The sequence below is a fragment of the Aquarana catesbeiana genome, linkage group LG05 (genome assembly GCF_042186555.1).
Source record: "Aquarana catesbeiana isolate 2022-GZ linkage group LG05, ASM4218655v1, whole genome shotgun sequence".
Classification (NCBI taxonomy): Eukaryota; Metazoa; Chordata; class Amphibia; order Anura; family Ranidae; genus Aquarana; species Aquarana catesbeiana.
The window spans coordinates 2,484,284-2,506,851 of record NC_133328.1 but is presented as its reverse complement, the minus strand read 5'-3'; the positions used below and the strand labels follow the sequence as shown (position 1 = coordinate 2,506,851).

At 43.1% G+C, this 22,568-nt stretch overlaps 1 protein-coding gene across 1 annotated transcript in view; it reads right to left on the bottom strand.

Moving 5' to 3' along the window:
• Positions 1–22,568, bottom strand: part of ADGRB1 (adhesion G protein-coupled receptor B1) — a gene marked incomplete in the record, with an annotated part of 698,266 nt that overhangs the window by 332,136 nt on the left and 343,562 nt on the right. Inside the window, 1 exon segment of the mRNA XM_073629372.1 lies at positions 8,866–8,970. Within this exon segment, the coding sequence (XP_073485473.1) occupies positions 8,866–8,970 (105 nt within the window).

Sequence of the window (22,568 nt, the reverse complement as noted above, 5' to 3'; positions counted from 1 at the left end):
ACATCTGCTAATAACTGTCAGCTTCAGTCTGCAGAGAGGTCCATGGACAATACAGAGACTTTGCCTGGACCAGGCACAGCAGCTGTTCCTGTGAATGGTGGAGGAGATGCTGGGTGCAGTAGTGCTACAAGTTTCCAGGAGTCTGCAGCAGCCATGACTGTGATTGATCCCAGAAAAGAAACCATGTGCTCGGGGGAGGGTCCTGCCTCTAATCAGAAGACTGCTATCCCAGCTGATTCAGACTCTCTGCCAGCAGGTTTGAATGTGTCTAAGGACAAGACTGCAAATGCTGCTGGTGTAAGAAAAACTTATGCTGGTGTTGCTGCTACAGGATCTGGGAAGGGGCAGCAAGCAGGGAAGGAGCATGAAAATGTTTTATCTTCCTCCATGTTTAAAAGGAGGAATGTTGTGCAGTTAAGATGGGAAGGTGGTGGAATCCCCCCACATAGGAGGACAGTGGTGGATAAGATTCTACAGATGGGGTTTACACCCACAGATATCTTCGCCCTGATCAGTCCGGCAGGTTCCTATGAATATGATTTGTCCTTTATCCGTCCGGAGTCTTTGGACATATTTTGGGAGAAGTATGAGCACGTGTGTAGGGGCCTGCCGGACTGGAAAGGGCTCATCCCAAAGCTTGTTTCACGCCAGCCCCTCATTAAAATGGTCACAATTTTGGTCCGCAATGAATCCATACCACAAGGGGATTTATCTGTATGGTTGAGGAGGTATGGAGACGTCCTGAGCCCCCTAAAAAAGATTATGGACGATCGGGGAATATGGACGGGGGGATGGTCTGTGCAGCTAAAATTAAAGGTTGTTGACAATGTTGTCCAGCATCTGCCATCCTCAGCTTTCCTGGGAAGGGACAGGCTGACCGTCTTCTATCCAGGCCAGCCAAAGCTCTGCAATAAGTGTGGTGATAAAGGACATCTCGCATCCTCCTGTCCAGTGATGAAGTGCTCTCTGTGTCAGGGTATAGGACATTTGGTGAAGGACTGTAACATTATCAGGTGCAATCTGTGCAATGCGGTGGGACATCCTTACAGTCAGTGTCCTGAGGCAATGCACAACAATCCTGAGCTCATGAGAGAGTTCTTCCGCCTGGACATGGAGGATGCTCGGAGCTCAGCAGCTGGGGTGCCTGTGAGTCCATCTGAGTCTGTGCCAATACCCAATGTGTCTCCCCAATCTGTGGTGCCCCAGTCTGTGCCAATACCCAATGTGTCTCCCCAATCTGTGGTGCCCCAGTCTGTGCCAATACCTAATGTGTCTGTGTCTCCCCAGTCTGTGCGTTTACCTAGTGTGCCCATGTCTTCTGTAGGTAAGGTATCAGTTGCCAAAAATGTGTCCAATCCTTCTGTGTCTGTGTCTTCTAAAATTGCAGAGGCAGCAAGAGGTGCTGAGGCAGGTGCGTCAGGTGTGGTGCCAACCCCCCTCCCCCGACGCTGCAGGGTTTCTATTGAGGATCGTGGGGTGCAGAGGAGTGGGGAGGATGGTGGAGAGGCTGGCCTGGTGGTAGATAAGGGAAGGGGGAGTGGGGGGGAGGGAGGTGAAGGGGAGGATAGGGGTGGGGAGGCTGTTGAGTCTGGTTTGTCTAAGGATGATATGGAGTGGTTGGAGGATAGGAGGAGGAGGGGCAAAAGAAGGAAAAAAGGGGGTTCAGTTACCTTAAATCCTAAATTTTTGCCTTTAGAAAATAAGTATAAGGTCCTGTCTGATGATGATGAGGATGAATGGGACTCATTCAGTTCTGCATCCTCTATGGATGATGAGTGCCAGGGTGCAACAAAGCGCGCTGGTTCTCCAGGAAGAGGGAGTAGTCAGGCTAAGAAACGGCTGCCTCAACTACCCTAATGGCAGTTCCCACTCCGTTAAAAGTGGCAACCATTAATGTTGCCAGCTTAAGATCAGTAAGTGCTCACCATATGGCCTTATTTTTGCTCAGCGAGTTTGATGCTGACATTTTGTTTTTGCAAGAAACCCATCTGAGTAGTCTGGCCGATATACATCTGGCAAAGAAGGAGTGGAGACGTGGTCCCTCATTTTGGTCTCTTGCGGCCGAGCCTTACAGCGGAGTTGCAGTCCTTTTTTCTGGTATGGTAACGTGCCGGCGGGTAATTGAGGTAGAGATAGGGAGATGCATGGTCTTAGACGTCTCTGTGAAGGGGCAGGACTTGCGTCTATTTCATCATTTATTTCACTTATAATTTTCCACTCATTTATTAATATAATTTTTATATTATATTATATTATATTATATTATATTATATTTTATTTTATTTTATTTTTAATTCTCATCTTTTCAATACATTTTTCTTTTTGTTTTTCTTTTTTCCCCTGTTTTCTTTTATCCCCAGCTGGGTTTCCCTTTGTTGCTTTGACTTCTCCAATTTCAGTTTCTACGCATCTGATACATATATATTTCTTAATCACCCCATCAGTACAATATGGTTTACTGATCATGTACCTTCCTTTTTTCTTAGACTCCGTTTGGCAGTCTTTACTGGCAGATCACTGTCTCATCCCTAGTTCTAGTGCTCCGGGTTCTGTGTATGTGGGGGGGGTTCTGTGCATGCGCCCCGCCAGTGCATGTTTCGGTCACCTCAGCTCCCGGTACGGACTACTAATATGGCCTTGGCTCCATCATCACCACACTTCCTCTGCAATGATTTTATGTAAGTACTCTGGGGTGCATGTTTGCTTCCCCCGGCTACTATTGGTTGCATATAGATTAATTGTTTACTCTACTATACCCCATAGATATGTTTGAGCACTGTGCCCCTGATGAGTGGTCTACACGAAAAGCGTCGGGCATTTTGTTACGCAGATACATGCTCATATCATACTATCAACTCAGAACATCTTTCTTCAATCAATTACGGGTTTACATATTTTTACGACTACTGTCCTATGCTGCTTTTATGTGTATATATATCTTTTATCATTGTATGTATCCATTGATCACTTGTGACTATCATGTGACCTCTAGTTTGACATATTGATGTATTCTTGATGCTTATTGCATGCGCTCACACATATGTGCGTAGGTATATTGAATGACATTTATTACAATGTTCTTCTTTTACATGCAGTCTATAATTGTGATATGCTTTGATACAGACTTCATGACCAATAAATAACATTTTTCCTTCACCTCCTGATGTCCGTGGGCCTCATTTAAAGTCCCAAACTCCCTTCCTTTTTTCTCTGATTAACATCTATGGTCCCCAGACGAAGTGGGACAGGAAATGCCTCTTTACAAAGATTAAGCCTTTTCTTTTTACAGCCCAAGCAGGTTATCTTTGGAGGTGATTTCAACACCATTACTAGGTCTAAAGACAGGAGAGGTTTCAGAGATAAGCTGGGCTATGACACCCTTTTTCTTAATGCGATAGTTAGGGAAGCAGGTCTGGTAGATGCGCACATTAAGCGCTGCCCAGACAGCACGGGGTTCACTTTTCAGCGAGGTAGTAGTCAGAGTAGGATAGATAGGTTTTTTTTAAAGGGAGACTCCGCTTTTTCTGCACCTGTGTGTCGGGCAGTAGAGTTTTCTGATCACTGTATTCTATCTGTGACTCTGAATGCCCCAGACATGCCACCTAGGGGGAGGGGTATCTGGAGATTGAATTCGGCCCTCCTGGAAGACGAGAGAGTAAGACAATCCTTTGAGGATTTTTTTCAAGCACAGGTGACGATCCTAGACTTTTGCAACAGCAAGTCAGAATGGTGGGAGCTTGTTAAACAGCGGACTGTTGGGCTTTTCAAGGCCATAGGAAGAAAGAAGCAGCAAGATAAGTATATCACCTTTGCGGAGGAAACTTGACCGCCTTGTTTCGAATGGAGGAGATTCTGGGGCGATCTCTGAGGTGAAGCTCCTCCTTGGGAGACATCAATATGACCGGCACGCCTCTTTGGTTCAGGAGAGGGATTACGGGAAATACCATTCGCCTGACCCTTACCAGAACTGTAAACAGAGCGTAGCAGTTAAGACGGTCAATGGCCTGAGGGACAGTACGGGCTCTCTGACGAAGTCTAGGTCAGGGATCCTGGAGGTTGTCAGGTCATACTATGCCGATCTCCTGGGAGGAAGGAACCTTGATCGGACAAGGATGTTAGGTTTTTTGGACTCTACACCAGGACTGGAAAGTAATGTTCCTTTGATGAATTTGACAGATGAAATCACTGCAGATGAGGTAATTCAGGCTATTGATAAACCAGCCATCAAGAAAACGCCAGGGCCAGATGGTTTGACAGCCGAGTTCTATAAATGTTTTAAAACGATCCTGGCTCCCTACCTTGCGGAGGTTTTTAATGGCTGTTTGAATGAGGGTTCTCTCCCTCCCTCCATGAGGCAATCTGCAGTGATCCTTCTGTCAAAGGGTAAAGATCCTTCGAAGATTGAGAATTGGCGCCCCATTAGCCTTCTTAATGTCGATAGAAAGATACTGGCAAAGATTTTCTTCTGGCGATTATTACCAGTTGCAGGCAGTTTGTTATCCCGCCACCAGCACTGTTCGGTCCAAGGTAGAAGCACTTTCTCAGCGGTGTTAGCTGTCCGGGAGGCCTTGGAGCGTTGTAGGGCTGCTGGTTGGGGTAAATTTTTGCTGACATTGGATCAGGCTAAGGCCTTTGATCGGGTTAATCATGAGTACTTGTGGCTCCTTCTTGACAAATATGGCCTGGAGGGGGGTTTCATTGATTGGCTCAAGATTTTGTACAAAGGGGCTGAAAGCTTTCCTCTGGTTAATGGTTGGGTCGGGCAGCCCTTTGCGGTCGGCTCGGGTGTGCGTCAGGGGTGTCCATTGAGTCCTCTGCTATATGTGTTTGCAATCGACCCCTTCATTAGAAGGCTAGAGAGTGGACCATTGTGTGGGGTACCTTTGGGCATCGCTGGTGAGCCTCCTTTGAAGGTTGTGGCCTATGCTGATGATGTTTCTGTTTTTATCTCTGGGACTGCGGAGGCGCAGGAAGTGGTCTCAGTGATAGGGCAGTATGCAGAGGCATCAGGTTCAAAGGTCAACCAGGACAAGTGTGAAGCTTTCTGGATGGGTGTGGAAGGTGAGAGCTTTGTTCTCCCGGATGACTTCCCGGAGCCCCAACAAAAAATTCGAGTTCTAGGCATTGAATTCGGCCCAGGTGACTATGGTCATGCAAATTGGGTGAACAGGCTGGAGAATGCCGATGCCAAGGTGGCAAGCTGAAAAGGTTGGCAGCTTTCCTTGAGGGAAAAGGTTGATCTGATCAAGACTTACCTGACTCCGATTTTTCTGTATGTCAGTTTTGTTTGCATTTTGCCAGTTTCTCTCTATACCAGGATCTATAGTTGTTTCTTCCAGCTGTTATGGGGGAACAGAAAAATCCTTGTCAAAAGGAATGTGACTTACCTTCCTAGGCGGGAGGGTGGTCTAGGGATGGTCAACCCTGTAGTCTTTTTCTCTCTGATGTTTCTGAAGTATAATCTTGGTAACATGTTGGCAGAGAGGCCGCCTGGGTGGGTTGGTATTTTCCAGTCCTGCTTTAGGCCCTTTCTGCGAGACTGGGAAAATGGTGGGCCAGTGAAAAGCCTGAGGGTCAAGCATGAACAGCTCCCGGCTTATGTTGCCCCGTGTTTGAAAATGCTTCGGCAGTGGCAAGTAACAGCAGGAGAAGTCAAATCTCATCCAAGGAAACTTCTTGAGAAGCGGATCATGAGCTCTGCTTTTTGCGAGCCACTGGCCTTGAGGGATTGCCCAAGCCTGGTTTTGGGGGAGGGTTTGTGATTGATTAATTTGGAGAGAATCCCAATGATGTTTAGGGATCAGGCTTGGCTTGCCTTTCATGGAAAACTATATGTGAAGGGCAACTTGAAGTTTCTTTCCATGAGTGATCGGGGCTGCCCGAGAGTGGAGTGTGGAGGAGTGGTGGAGTCCATGGATCACTTTCTACTTCAATGCCCTTTTAATATAGAGGTGTACAAGAGGGTGGGGAGGGCTCTGAGTATACCCTTCCTCCCCCGTATGAGTTATGCAGAGTGGATGTATGGGGCATTCCAGACTCGTCGGGATTATGATTTGGAAAAACTTTTTTTAGTTAGTCTAGTAGTCCGTTATTTCACGTGGAGTGCACGGTGTCAGGTATCCTTATGGAGTAAAATCCTCCCTGTCGAAGTGGTGGTGCTGGACATTCTGGGTGAGGTTGGGAAGATTCGGGGTCTTGAGAAAGGCAGGTGGCAGCAGGAGGCCTGGATAAGGATGTGGAGGAATATCAGGACTCTGTAGCTGCTGCCTGTTGATCACTCCCCTAGATTTTCAAGATCAAATCTATTTTTGATAAAAGGCTCCATGCATGGTGACGGTGATGTTCCTTAGTCTGGCTCTCCCGTAGGGATTGTGTTGTGCGCAATTTGGTTTGTACCATTTATTATGTTCTTGTTTTGTATTATCATATTCAATTATTTTGTAAATATGTTTTATTTATTTATTATGGCTTTATTGTATATAAGTTGTTGTTTGTAAGATTTTTCAATAAACAAAATTAACCCCTCATAATGGGCACAGCGGGTGTACAGACCCGGGAACTCAGCACAGGGATGGTGGGAACCCCTCATAATGGGCACAGCGGGTGTACAGACCCGGGAACTCAGCACAGGGATGGTGGGAACCCCTCATAATGGGCACAGCGGGTGTACAGACCCGGGAACTCAGCACAGGGATGGTGAGAACCCCTCATAATGGGCACAGCGGGTGTACAGACCCGGGAACTCAGCACAGGGATGGTGAGAACCCCTCATAATGGGCACAGCGGGTGTACAGACCCGGGAACTCAGCACAGGGATGGTGGGAACCCCCTCATAATGGGCACAGCGGGTGTACAGACCCGGGAACTCAGCACAGGGATGGTGGGAACCCCTCATAATGGGCACAGCGGGTGTACAGACCCGGGAACTCAGCACAGGGATGGTGGGAACCCCTCATAATGGGCACAGCGGGTGTACAGACCCCGGAACTCAGCACAGGGATGGTGAGAACCCCTCATAATGGGCACAAGGCTGTGTTGTGTGGCAGAGCCGTGTAATCTCAGAACTGGATGGCCAGAAATTTTGCAGGTAACACAGCTCCCCTATATTTATTTCATTTGTATTTTTATATTGTTTGCGTGGCGTTCGGCTTCACCTTTCCGGGAGGTCTGACCCCTTCATTCTGAACGCCACCTTCCCATCCGGCGGGATGAAGCGCTCTTCTCATTACTGAGCGGCCTTCAGCTCTCCGGAGAAGATGAGGTCTTTATTACCCCGGTTCTGTGATGGCGGCACTTCTCTGCCGAAATGAGAACCGTCCGGCCTGATCTCACCCTGAACTATTCCGAGACGTTGGATTCGTGAATTATTGAGTCTGTACTTTTCTCAGCGTTGTTCATTATCAGCGCCTTCCTGAAATAGCAGAACTCCGGCTATAACATGGGACAACGCTATAAATACTGCATGACACCAGATATTACAGATGGATCTTCAGAGGAGCGGCCGGCCAGACTTCAAATGAGAAACCACAATTAAAGGGGGGCTCCGGACGGGACATGAAATCCTCTATATACTCTAATACGGCTCACTAATTCTCGGACAGCGTGGCTGCTCCCGGTGATTATACAGAGCAATGGGCCGGTATATAACCCTTTACATTTTTATTACACTCCTTATCTTATACTCAATAATATTATCACTGGGCCTGTGTGCTTCTCTATTCAATACAAGCAGATCATGGCTGGTGGTATGGAGCTGTACACGGCTACCTGAAAACATCACAGCCCCGACCTCAGTACTCCTCTCAAGAGCCCTCAGTCCTGATGCAAGCCGTGGGAGGAGCTATGCAAATATCACAATGCCTTGATGGGCGGGTGTCAGTCTGGAGGAGTGGGCGTTCCTTGGCAGACTGTATTTCCATGATAAAGCCCACATGTGATGTTGAGCCTCCATGACTGAAAGAATTAAGATCTAATGACTTCAAGGGGTGGGGTCAGGGACAGTCAGGCTAGGAAGGAAAGGGGTGGGGCCATGGAAAGGGGTGGGGCCATGGACTGTCAGGTTTGGAGGGAAAGGGGTGGGGCCAGGGACAGTCAGGTTTGGAGGGAAAGCGGTGGGGCCAGGGACAGATAGAGTCGGGAGGAAAGGGGTGGGGCCATGGACTGTCAGGTTTGGAGGGAAAGGGGTGGGGCCATGGATAGTCAGGTTTGGAGGGAAAGGGGTGGGGCCAGGGACAGTCAGGCTAGGAAGGAAAGGGGTGGGGCCATGGAAAGGGATGGGGCCATGGACAGTCAGGTTTGGAGGGAAAGGGGTGGGGTCAGGGACAGTCAGGCTGGGAAGGAAAGGGGTGGGGCCAGGGACAGTCAGGCATGGAAGGAAAGGGGTGGGGCCAGGAACAGTCAGGCTGGGAAGGAAAGGGGTGGGGCCATGGACAGTGAGGCTGGGAAGGAAAGGGGTGGGGCCAGGAACAGTCAGGCTGGGAAGGAAAGGGGTGGGGCCATGGACAGTGAGGCTGGGAAGGAAAGGGGTGGGGCCAGGAACAGTCAGGCTTGGGAGGAAAGGGGTGGGGCCATGAACAGTCAGGCTTGGGAGGAAAAGGGGTGGGGCCAGGGACAGTCGGGCTAGGAAAGAATGAGGTGGTGCCAGGGACAGTGAAGCTGGGGAAGGAAAGAGCTAGATGATGCTGGACGTCCTCCAGCCAGGAAATGAGGCGGGGCTCTATCTGACTTGCTGCAGCTTCTCATGCACTTTGTGAGAAGCTCACAGTGTGCAGTGAAATCAGAGAAAGACATTTCAGTCCAGGGGGAGGAGCCGGTACACCCGTGCGAGACTGAAGGGATATATTATAAAGTTTATGATGATCTCACCTATTTGGGGTGCTGGGTAACCAAACTGATATTCATCCCCATCATCCTTCTTCTTGTTGTCGATGGACCTGAGAGACTGACTGCGGGAGTCATACCTTCCATTGGCTGGAAATAAAAAAAGGTTTATTGTAACAACTTAATGACCACATTTCAGATAAAAGACAATAAAATGATACAATTTTACACTCTTGCAGTAAGAAGTTTACATTTGGACTCCATATGCAGAAAAGAATCAACAGTCAGTCTGACCACTTTTGCCATAAAGAAAGTAAAATGACAGAAAAAAAATCCAATAACGACCTTTACTGTAAATATTCTAGTTGTGGGATTTACTAACAGAATACAATCTAGTGACTAGTAGATTACATTTACAGCAAAGAATCCCCCCCCCCCCCCGTCTATAACAATGGATTGGAAATCACAGTCTGGTGACTTTTACTGTAAAGAATCCATGATAGATTGAAGAGAATCCAAAATCCAAAAACTACTCTTACAGTAAAGAACCCACTCTTACGCCCTGTACACACGGTCGGATTTTCCGACTAAAAATGTGCGATGGGAGCTTGTTGTCGGAAATTCCGACTGTGTGTAGGCTCCATCGGACACTTTCCATCGGAATTTCCGTCACACAAAATTTGAATGGACAATTGGACTTCCTTTGAGGGGGGTGGGGGGCGTACAACACATTAACAAAGATACTTTATTGACATACGCAAGCCATTTGTAGTACTTCCTGTCCTTCTGCTGATGCCCCCCCTCACACTTGCTGGCAATTCCCCACTGTCAGAATGACAGCCAGAGGTTGCTGTGTGAATATTAAAGCTAATATAGTGGCTGTTGTTCCATAATAGACCATCTGGCACAGTGTTTATAAACATTGATCAGACTGGAGATAGAGAGGTACAAAGTAACATTGTTTATAATTATTGATCAGACAGGAGATAGAGAGATACAAAGTAACATTGTTTATAATTATTGATCAGACAGGAGATAGAAGATACAAAGTAACATTGTTTATAAACATTATAAAGTAACATTGTTACTTTTGTATCTGCCTTGTATCCTTCATCTGCAGATCAGAAGGATGAGCTTCTATTATGTCAGTGTGAAGAAAAAATGTTTTGTTTTCCTTTTTGCTTCTATTGAACCCTTTATTAATCCTTAGATTACCCTAATCATCCATCATTTCTTCCCCTTCTCTTCATTATTATCCTGATTATTTTTATCTATTTTTATAACCATTATGATTTTAAACTTTTTTTCATTTTTTTCAAAATAAAGTGCATACTTTTTATCTACAGCAATGCTTTGTGTTTTGTTTCAAAACCAACACTGATCATCATAGAAAAAAGATTTATGTATTGCTGTTTTTGCCTTAAAGGGGTTGTATGTAAACCTTCGAGGTTTTTCACCTCAGTGCATTCTGTAATGCTGCCCCCCCCCCCCCCAAGCCCCCATTTTGCTTACCTGTACCCCCTCTATCTCGTCCCGGGGACGAGAACACCAACAAAAGCCGGTGTCTTGGGTCCTGATTGGATGGATTGATAGCAGCGCAGCCATTGGCTCCTGCTGCTGTCAATCAAATCCAATAACCCCAGCGACGAGGGGCGGGGCCGAGTCATACATTTGGCTTCTACGGACGCTGAATGAATGACTCGGGAGCGCGCCCGCAAAGTAATTCCCCCCCCCCGGGAGGGCGCTTCTCCCAGGGGGTTATCTAATGTGGGGAGGAGCCACGAGAGCCACCGGGGGACCCCAGAAGACCAGGATCAGGGCCACTCTGTGCAAAACGAGCTGTACAGTGGAGGTAAGTATATGTTTGTTATTAAAAAAAAACAAAAAACAAACAAAAAAAAGCTTTAGTGTCACTTTAAGTAATGGCACACTTATTTTAGAGGTAGCGGGTGAAGAGGTAACACGCCCGTTGCAGAAATGTAAACGTTAGTCGGAGTTGTAGGGAGTGTAGAGGGGTGAGAGCTGAACTGATTAAAACACGTTTTTTTTTAATTTTTATTTTATTTTTTAATTTTTTTTTTAGTAATGCTGCAAACAAATCAATCATAAAGAGACAAAAGAAAACAATAAAGGCGTTCGTAACAAAGAGAGGAAAATTCCTCTCCGATATTTCTACGCTTATCTTTCAGCGATTTATTTTCTTTCTTTTGCACAATCTTTATTTGATAACCAAAGAATGCAAATCAGTGTGAGGAATATTTCAGTTAAAACATTAAAAAAAAAGAATAAAAGCAATTTTCTGTAACAAAGAGAGCATTGTTTGCTGTTCATCACTTCAGGAAAATAACATTCGTGTACAAAGGAGGTACAATGACATCAATTGGTTTTCTTGTTTTTTTTTTTTTTATTATTCGAGTTGTAGAAGGTAAAAGGAGATCCGTGAACCGTTCTACACATACAAATAATAAGGGGGATTTACTTAACGTTTATCGTGGTCAGCGATCATTGATGCTTAGATGACCAGGTCAGGTTTAGCAGAGTCAGCATGTGTTCATTTACATAAATACAATTTTTTAAAAACATTTCATAACTAATGAGATAGAGATACTGCAGAGTAGTGTAGTACAGACAGGGCCGGGATGGGGGGGGGCATGAGGGGCAGCTGCCCTGGGCACAGCAGAGCAAGAAAGCAGAGAATGGACACTGGGCAGAGAAACCCATTCTACAGTACGCATTAGGAGTGGGGGTGGGGGCACCGTTACTGAGTGCAGATTCTACCGTGAAGTGCGATCACCATTTACATAAACGCACATGCCCTATGCAGGTTAGACATGTGCAATTTGTTTAGTTGCTAATTCGGTTTTCCCATCAATATTCGGCATATTCATTAATTCGGAAGCAATCCAAATGAACGAAAGACCGTTTGATGAATTTTTTCAAAAACAAATTTTCTAAAAGAGCAAAAATTCGAAAGAACGAAAATCAAAAAATTTGAAAATCAGAAAGAATGAAAATCCAAAGGTAAGAAGGAAAATTCAAACATCCGAAAGAAGGAAAAACATTTGGATAATTTTGTTTTTTGTATGTTCTATTATAATTAAATTATTAACTATTATTATATATTTATTATTATTATTATTATTTATTAATAATAAATAATAATAATTATAATAAAAACTATAATAATAGATATAAACTATTAAATTGCAGGTATTGGAATTTCCTTTCAAATTTGGCTAACTGTTAGTGAACGTAAAGAATACGAATTTATCCGAAGTTACTAATTATCCAAAATAACTAATGCCGCATCTAAACGAATGGAACGTAGCGAATTCGAATACATCCAAATTCACTAATTATCGAAATAATGAATTTCGATCATAACGAATGATCCGATAAAAAAAAAAAAAAAAAAGCTAATTTTTCGGCAGTGCACATGCCCTATGCACGTGTTTGCATTCGTATGCATGCATGGGCAATGGGATGCTTTTATGGTTTATTTATTTATTTATTTAATCCTTTTTTTTTAAATTTAACATTATTACTATCACAATGGGGCTAAAAAAGCCACTATGTCATAGCTTTAGGCAGGTGACAGGTCCTCCTTATTGAGACATCAGAGATGTATCGGACCTCCGGAGTCACCTCTGCCCTCCACTGGAGCTAATCAAGTGCAGAACACGCTTGATCGAGTCTAATTAACTGCTTCCCCGGCCACAGCAGCCGGGGAATGACAGCTCTGAACCAGGAAGTGACGACATGCTTGTTTGCTTCCAGGTTCATTCATTGATGAGAAGATCAGGGGAGGGATGATGGCCAATCACCTCCCGCTCGGCATTCTGGGGTTTAAGTGGGAGAACGTGGAAATGTGGAAAGAAAATAAAAAAAATTAAAAAAAAACATACATGATAAAAAATGAAACTGAAATAAAATGAAAATTGAAATAAATGTATTTGAATACTTCAAAAAGTGGACTTTGTTCTAAGAAATGTGTTGCATAAAAATTAGGATGAAAATGGACCTTTTCCTGGTTTTGTCTGGGAAAACTTGTAAGTTGTAAAAAAAAAAAAAAAATTAAATTTTTTTTTTTTTATTTATGTGTTGGTGTTTAGATTCCACATTCCCTCTCTTCTTCATGATATTTCTTATATTTCTTATTATATATATATATATATATATATATATATATATATATATAAAGAAAATAAAGAAAGATAAAAAGAAAGAAAATCATACATGATAAAAATTAAATCAGAATGAAAATTTGGTAATGTTAAAATTAAAAAAAAAAAATTGAAATACATATATTTACATGCATCCTTGAAAAAGTGTGCTTTGTTCTAAGAAATGCGTTGGATAAAAATCGGGATGAAAATTGATCTTTTCCTGGTTTTATCTTGAAAAACTTGTGAGTTGTAAAAAAAAAAAAAAAAAAACATTTTACATGAAATTTTTTTTTTTTTATTTCTGTGTTGGTGTTTAGATTCCACATTCCCTCTCTTCTTCTTCTCAATATTTATTAATATATATATAAAAAAATTAAAAAAATCATAAATGATAAAAATAAAAATTGAAATACACGCACCCTTTGAAAAAGTGTGCTTTGTTCTATGGAATGCGTTGGAATCAGGATGAAAATTGACCTTTTCATGGTTTTAACTGGGAGAACTTGCGAAAAAGAAAATTTACATGAAAAAATAAAAATTGGAATTCTTTTATTTATGTTTTGGTGTTTAGAATCCACACCCCCTTCTCTTCTTCTCGATGTTTATTAATATATATATATATATATATATATATATATATAAAGAAAGAAAATCATACATCATTAAAATTAAATCAGAAGGAAAATGGACCCTTTAATCATTTTAACTGGGAGAACTTGGGAATGTAAATATTTTTGAAAAAATCATACATGATAAAATAAAATTTGAAACAAATATAATTACATGCATCCTTGAAAAAGTGTGCTTTGTTCTAAGAAATGCGGTGGATAAAAATCAGGATAAAAATTGACCTTTTCCTGGTTTTATCTGGAAAAACTTGTGAGTTGTAAAAAAGAATATATATATATATATATATATATATATATATATATATATATATATATATATATATATATTACATGAAAAGAAAAATGTATTTATGTTTTGGTGTTTAGATTCCACATTCCCTCTCTTCTTGATATTTATTAATATATATAAAAAAAAAGAAAGAAAATCATACATGATAAAAATTCAATTTAGAATGAAAATGGACCTATTCATCATTTTAACTGGGAGAATATGGGAATGTGAAAAAAATTTTAAAAATCATACATGATAAAAAAAAAATAAAAATTGAAATACACGCACCCTTTGAAAAAGTGTGCTTTGTTCTATGGAATGCGTTGGAATCAGGATGAAAATTGACCTTTTCATGGTTTTAACTGGGAGAACTCGCGAAAAAGAAAATGTACTTGAAAAAATAAAAATTGGAATTCTATTATTTATGTTTTGGTGTTTAGAATCCACACCCCCTTCTCTTATTCCTGATATTTTTTCATAGATAATGACCAAATTATGTATGTGCGATTGTAACCTACATGGCATGTTGGTTTCTTTATAAACTCTTTATATATTTCCATCCTTGGAAAAGTGGACCAGGTTCCAAAAAACATGTTGGACCAAAACATTTTTTACAGGATAATTTGTAATGTATATTATACAACTCTAAGATTGCTATGGATCCCTTGTTATGGGAGAACTTTGGAATGTAAAAAAAAAAAAAAAAATTATACATGATAAAATCTAACTGAAATTCTTTTATTTAGGTGCATCCTTGAAAAAAGTGCATTGTGTTCTTGTTGGATAAAAATCTGAATGAAATGGACATTTTCATCATTTTAACTGGGAGAAATAGAGAGCTGACAAACAAAATTTATATGGAAAAAATACAAATTTAAATACTTTCATTTATGTGCATCCTTGAAAAAGTGGACTTTGTTCTATGAAACACGTTGGAAAAAATCAGGATGAAAACGGACCATTTTATGGTTTTAAATGGGAGAGCTTTGGAATGTATATATAAAAAAAATATATAGTGAAAAAAATTCATACATGATAATAATAAAAATAAAAATACGTTTAATCACATGCATTCTTGCACTTGCTCTATGAAATATGTTGGATAAAAAGAAGAATGAAAATGAACCTTTTCATGGTTTTATGTGGGAAAACTTGGCAATGTAAAAAAAAGAAAAAATCATACATGATAAAACAATTACATTTTAAATACTTTTATTTATGTGCATTGAAAAAGTGCACTTTGTTCTATGAAACACGTTGGGAAAAATCTGAATGAAATTAGACCTTTTTATGGTTTTAATTGGGAGAACTTATGAGTTAAAAAAAAATAACATGCAAAAAAAAAAATTGCAAAGCTTTTATTAATGTGTTGGTGTTTAGAATCCCCATCCCCTTTCTTTGGAATTTTCCTCTTTGGAAAATCATCTCCATCGATGGTTCTTGCTATGTTCTGATGCATCTTCCGCGGTATGAATAGTATATAGAGAGTACAGTGATTTGGGTCAGGGAGGTCTCAGGAAAATATACACTGTAGAAGCAGCGAGGGGTCCCTTTGTCTCCTGCATTATGGGGCCTCTCGGTGACACAAAATCAATAAATAAACAGCGACTTCCTCTGGCGCGGGGCCGCTGCCCCCCCCCCCCCCCCCCAGGGTGAAATCCCAGGCTGGAAAGTGGCTGTATTATCCTAACAGGGCACATCGAGGAAATCAATGCCAGAGCTGATGCTCTTTAAAACAAAGGTCCATCATCCGAAGGTGAAATGATATTTCCTTCCAGCTAAATAAAAGGATGAGCGATTGATTTTTATCTGCCGACATTCTCCACCATCTCTTCATTATCTTCCTCTCTCTTTTCTTTTTTGTAACAGGAAATAAAACTTCAACTTGTTCTTCTTAATACCCAGATGGAGCCGTTTATTTACAGCCTAAAGTTTAGTCACAAATGGAAAAAAAAAAAAAGATCAGCACAAGGGACGGTACTTACAGTCCGTGTGATGTGTCCCTTGTGCTGATGGCTCCTGTATTAGCTGAAATCTTCCACCTCTGACCTCTCCCCCCCCCCTTCCCCCACCACCATAATCTCCTAAGATGGCCGGGGTTATCAGAACAGAGAGACCTGTCATCAAAAGTGCTGACTACACCCACCATTTCATTTCGGGCCACATCAGCAGTATGCTTGCCCACAAAGGGCTGGTTGTATCTGGGGTACACTACATACAGAGTGCAGAGTTCAACATTACGCATTGTACAGAGTGCAGCATTTAGGAGTGTGCTATGTGCAGAGTGCAGCATTTAGGAGTGTGCTATGTGCAGAGTGCAGAGTTCAGGGGTGTGCTATGTACAGAGTGCAGAGTTCAGGGGTGTGCTATGTACAGAGTGCAGAGTTCAGGGGTGTGCTATGTGCAGAGTGCAGCATTTAGGAGTGTGCTATGTACAGAGTGCAGAGTTCAGGGGTGTGCTATGTACAGAGTTAAGGGATGTGCTATGTACAGAGTGCAGACTTCAGGGGCATGCTATGTACAAAGTGCAGAGTTCAGGGGTGTGCTATGTACAGAGTGCAGAGTTCAGGAGTGTGCTATGTGCAGAGTGCAGAGTTCAGCGATGTGCTATGTACAGAGTGCAGAGTTCAGGGGCATGCTATGTACAAAATGCAGAGTTCAGGGGTGTGCTATGTGCAGAGTGCAGTGTTCAAGGGTGTGCTATGTACAGAGTGCAGAGTTAAGGGGTGTGCTATGTACAGAGTGCAGTGTTCAGGGGTGTGCTATGTACAGAGTGCAGTGTTCAGGGGTGTGCTATGTACAGAGTGCAGTGTTCAGGGGTGTGCTATGTACAGAGTGCAGAGTTAAGGGGTGTGCTATGTACAGAGTGCAGAGTTCAGAGGTGTGCACACCCGAACACACACACCCTGCAGGGCTCAAGAAATGTGATAGGCAGTCAGAAAGTAAAAACTGCGTAAATTATACAAGTAAGTACACCCCTCAGTCACATTTTTTAAAATCTTCTCTTCTATCTTTTCATGTGACAACACTGAAGAAATGACACTTGTCTACAATGTAAAGTAGTGAGTGTACAGCTTGTATAACAGTGTAAATTTACTGTCCTCTCAAAATAACTCAACACACAGCCATTAATGTCTAAACCGCTGGCAACAAAAGTCAGTACACCCCTAAGTGAAAAATGTCCAAATTGGGCCCAAAGTGTCAATATTTTGTGTGGCCACCATTATTTTCCAGCACTGCCTTAACCCTCTTGGACATGGAGGTCACCAGAGCTTCACAGGTTGTCACTGGAGTCCTCTTCCCCTCCTCCATGATGACATCACAGAGCTGGTGGATGTTAGAGACCTTGCGCTCCTCCACCTTCCGTTTGAGGATGTCCCACAGATGCTCAATAGGGTTTAGGTCTGGAGACATGCTTGGCCAGTCCATCACCTTTACCCTCAGCTTCTTTAGCAAGGCAGTGGTCATCTTGGAGGTGTGTTTGGGGTGGTTATCATGTTGGAATACTGCCCTGCGGTCCAGTCTCTGAAGGGAGGGGATCATGCTCTGCTTCAGTATGTCACAGTACATGTTTATTTAAACTGTATTCTATTCTATTTTTTTTTATTTTCTAGTATATTTTGTTCTATTCTTTTATATTCTATTCTATAAAGCAGCCTAAGTAGGAATCATCATCTTATTTCACCTTTACACCTCACTGTATTTATTGCATTATGTTTCCATTTCGAATTTAAATTTGGATAATTTGTTTCGTTATAATTTATTTCGGATTCGTAGAAATTCCTTACTATTGTAATTCGGAAACTGGGATCACAGGTACCCCCCCCCTCCCCCCCCCATGGGGTTCTGGCTCCCCCTGCTGGGAGTCACTGATGTACAAGCTTTAATATCTTCATCACCGCAATCCAAAAATAAAAAAAAAAAAAAAAAAAGATACTAATAATTTGAAATTCACGAGATCTGAATCTCTATTACAGTCTTTTATGGGATATAAACTTTGATGACTTCCCGTCTGCTCAATTATCCCGCGCGGGTTCCAGAGGTACCTGAGAGCGCAGCGCTAATTACAAAATAATTTTTAATGATGGAAGAGGTAAAAAATGCATGAAGTAATTTCATCCGATATCGCTCCAGTCGCTTTCCACGTGAACGCCTCGCTCGCCAATTTCGGTCACTCATTAATCCTTCACCCTGCAGGCGACTTTTCCTGACTTTATACCGGGCACCTTGATGTGACAACCTCATCCGAAATACATCATTCTACATTTCCAAAAAAAGGACTTTTTTTTAAAATCCATTTCAGGATTACATTAGGTACCTCATTTTTTTTTTTTTTTTTCTGTTCCTTCAATAAAAGACGAAGCACCAAATTAAAGAACAAGACGCAGTGGGCTTGCCTGGGGAAATCAGGTTTAATCATCAATGTGTCTTTTTTATCTTGGAGACGATGCGGGGCCCCCGTCCGTCGGATGTGTCAGTCACGGAACGTTCAAATATTATATAGTATAAAAAAAAAGGGAAAAAATGAAAAAAGTGCTTTTTTTTGTTCTCGTTTTCCAACTCTAAGATAAGAAAATTTAAGGATTTTTTAAAATTAAATTTTAAATTAGGGAAGATTTAATCCACACTTGAAGTAGACCTTTCAGTAACTTTACAAGTCTGCAGAAATAAATCCCCACTGTCTCTGCCTGAATTATTATTAAATATTATTATTATTATCTTGAATACATTTCCAACGTGTCACCATATAAAAGGCAATTGTATCGTTTTTCGGAACGGCTCCCCTCACTTGCTGACCCGGCCCTTTTCTGACACTTGTTGTAAATATCAGCATTTTTTGCTAGAAAATTGCTTAGAGCCAGTGGCGGCTGGTGTTATATTTTTGTAATTTTTTTTGGGGGGGGGGCGGCAAACAATCCCCCCAACACCCCCCGTGGGTCAGTTGGTCACCAGCCCCGTACTTACCCCATCAAGGTTGTGGGCAGCGCTTCCTCCGGGCGGCGGCGGCGTCTCCTCCTCCTCGCCTTCAGGGCGGCTTCCCCTGCGTATTCTCCTCCTCCTCGGCGGCCAATAGGATCGCTTCTCTTCTCAGCCAATCCAGTCTCAGGACCTGCTTCCTGATTGGCCGGGGGGTGCTGCACCCTTGTGTTTAGAATAAGAGGTCAGGTCCTCGGTACACCTGCCTTGTCATCTGAGGATCTCTATGTGCATTAATATCTCTGTTTTCTAATGTTTATTTTTACTTTGTAACTTTTGTCTTATAAATAAACCATCAAAACCTTCACTGTGAGCAGAGGGTGTTGCTTTCCTTCTCCGTATAGCGGGGACTGTGACCAGCATCCCTCCTTTAACCACTTCCTTGCTACGCTATAACTGAAAGACGGCTACAGCGCAGCTCTGTTGTTCTGGGAGGGTGTCTATTGACGTTCTCCGGAAACCACGCCCCTTGCGCGCCCCCTGGGGGGTGCATCTGACACGCTCTGTGATCGCTGTATCCTTCAGACACAGCCAATCACAGTCACAGGCCCTTTACCATGTGATTAGCTGTGTCCAATCACAGCTGATCACAATGCAAACAGATTACCGGTTATCGACACGACTCTCCTCATGCGCTGTGACAACGTAAGGAAAGCAGAGCTAGTAACCGGCAAGCATGACATGGGACATGTACACAGATAATTGGGGCACTGATCATCAGTTTCCTGATTATCAATGCACCCCCATCAGTGCTAATCTATGCCCATCAGTGCCACCTGTCAGTACCCAACAGTACTGCCTATAAGTGCCTATAAGTGCCCATCAGTGCCGCTTATTAGTGCCCATTAGTACTGCCTATCAGTGCCCATCAGTGCCACCTATCAGTCCCCTTTAGTGCAGCCTATCAGTACTGCCTATAAGTGTCCATCAGTACCGCCTATTAGTGCCCATTAGTGCTGCCTATCAGTGCCCATTGGTGCTGCCTATCAGTGCCCATCAGTGCCGCCTATCAATACCATCTATAGTGCCCCTCAGTGCCGCCTATCAGTGCCCATCATTGCCGCCTAACAGTACCCATCAGTGCCGCCTATCAGTGCCCATTAGTGCCGCCTGTCATTACCCATCAGTACTGTCTATAAGTGCCTATCAGTGCCGCCTATCAGTGCTCATTAGTGCTGCCTATCAGTAACCATCAGTGCCCATTAGTGGTGCCTATCAGTGCCGCCTATCAGTACCCATTAGTGCTGCCTATCAGTGCCACCTATCAGTGTCCATCAGTGCCCATCAGTGCCGCCTATTAGTACCCATCAGTGCCGCCTATCAATGCCCATTAATGCCTCCTATCAGTGCCCATCAGTGCTGCCTATTAGTGCCCATTAGTGCCGCTTATCAGTGCCCATCAGTGCCACCTATCTTGGTGTCAAGAAGTGTCCACTTCCCTCTGTGATGTCCCCTGTGTCCGCCCTTGGTCGTATATCGTCCTCTCCTCTGCATCTGAAATTGATCAGCGCCCACCCAATCAGTCCTGAAGAAGCAAATATAGCTTGCGAAACATTTAAGTATGGAGCAGCAAGTGGCCGGGTTCCTGTGATTCACACTTACCTTGGATTTCAATATTGGACTTCAACATATTCTATGATACACTGTGGCTGTGTTTCTCCATACATTAGGATTGGGTATCTGTAGACTTATGTAGATGGAGGGTATTTTTTTTAATTCCCCTTTTCATGTGTTTTGTATTGTGTTTTTAACATATAATTAACATTTTGTTAAACTTTTTATACAAACCGCCTCATGCTGTGCCTACAAAGTCCATGTTTTTGAGAAACTATTACAGTTTTTCTCCTTTTTTTTGCTGTGTGAATATAAATGTTGGCCAATCTTCCTGACACTCATTAGACCTGATGAAGTGGTTTGGAGAATCTATGAAACATCTTCATCATCAATCAACATTGTCCAAGGACAGAACAGGTTCTTGTTCTTGTAGATGTTGATTGTCCATCCTGGTCTTGGAAATCAACATCTACACATCCCATGGTGATTGGATGAAGGTGTTGGGGCTCCCTGTGCGGATATAAATGTTGGGGTCTCTTCCTGACACACATTAGACCTGAAGAAGTGGCTTGGAGAAGCTGCAACATTTCTTCATCATCAGTCAACATTGTCCAAAGACAGAATAGGTTCTTGTACATGTTGATTGTCCATCCTGGTTGTGGACAAATAACATCTACACATTCTATGGTGATTGGATGAAGGTGTTGGGGCTTCCTGTGTGGATAGAAATGTTAAGGAATGTTCCTGACACTCATTAGACCTGAAGAAGTGGCTTGGAGAGGCTTTAAAACATCTTCAACATTAAAGTACAAGTACTTTCCATGGTGATTCTATGAATGTGTTGGGGGCTCCCTGTGTGGATATAAATGTTGAGGTATCTTCCTGACACTCATTAGAACCAAATAAATGACTTGGAGAAGCTATGACACCTCTTCATCATCAATCAATGTAGATGTTGATTTTCCATCCCATTCTTGGACAATCAACATCTACACATCCCAAGATGTTTGGATGAGGGTGCTGGGGATCACTGTGTGGATATAAATGTTAAGCAGTGGCAGCCGGTGGTATTTTTTTGTGGGGGGCTGCAAACAGTAACGCCACCCCCCCTGTTGGTCGGGTCTGGAGCACTTACCCCATCTATGGTGGGCAGCTCTTCTCCCAGGCTTCACCGGCGGCTTCCTCTGCTTGGCGGCGATGTCTTCCCCTGCTCTCCACAGGTATTGCTGTGGCTTCCATTTCCTCCCCTCCTCAGCAGTCGATTGGGACGCTTCTCTTTTCAGTTAATCGGAAAACGGGTCTCAGACCCACTGCTGATTGGCTAGATTGAGGATCAGTGTTTCAATAGTGAATATTCATTCCCTGTTGTAACACCTGGGTGGGCTCGTAGCGCAATGCTCTGCGTCCTGAGCCCACCCTATTTTGAAGCCTATTAGAGCCTCTTGCTCTAAACAGGTGCTTCAAAAAAACACCCCCGCCACTGTAATATATGCGCCCGGCGTCCTGAAAGGGGCCAGATGCGTAAATAGGGGGTAGCGGCTGTGGACAGAGGGGGCGGCGCCCGTGCGCCCCTAATGGACGGGCCGCCACTGATGTTGAGGAATGTTCCTGACACTCATTAGACCAGAGGAAGTGGTTTGGAAAGCCTATGACACAGCTTCAAGATTAGAGACTAAGTCCTGTCCATGGTGATTGGGTGAAGGTGTCAGGGGCTCCCTTTGTGGCTATAAATGTTGGGTTATTTTCCTGAAACTCATTAGGCCTGAAGAAGTGGCTTGGAGAAACTACAACATCTCTTCATCATCAGTCAACATTGTCCAAGGTCAGAATGGGTTCTTGTAGATGTTGATTGTCCATCCTGGTCTTGGACAATCAACAACCACACATCCCATGGTGATTGGATGATGGTGTTGGGGCTCCCTGTGGGAAAGATAAATGTTTGGGTCTCTTCCTGAAATTTATTAGACCTGAAGAAGTGGCTTGTAGAAGCTACAGCACCTCTTCATCATCAGTCAACATTGTCCAAGGATATATTAGATTCTTGTAGATGTTGATTGTCCATCCCAGTCTTGGACAATCAAAATCTACACATCCCATAGTGATTGGATGAAGGTGTTGGGGCTTCCTGTGTGGATATAAATGTTGGGGTAT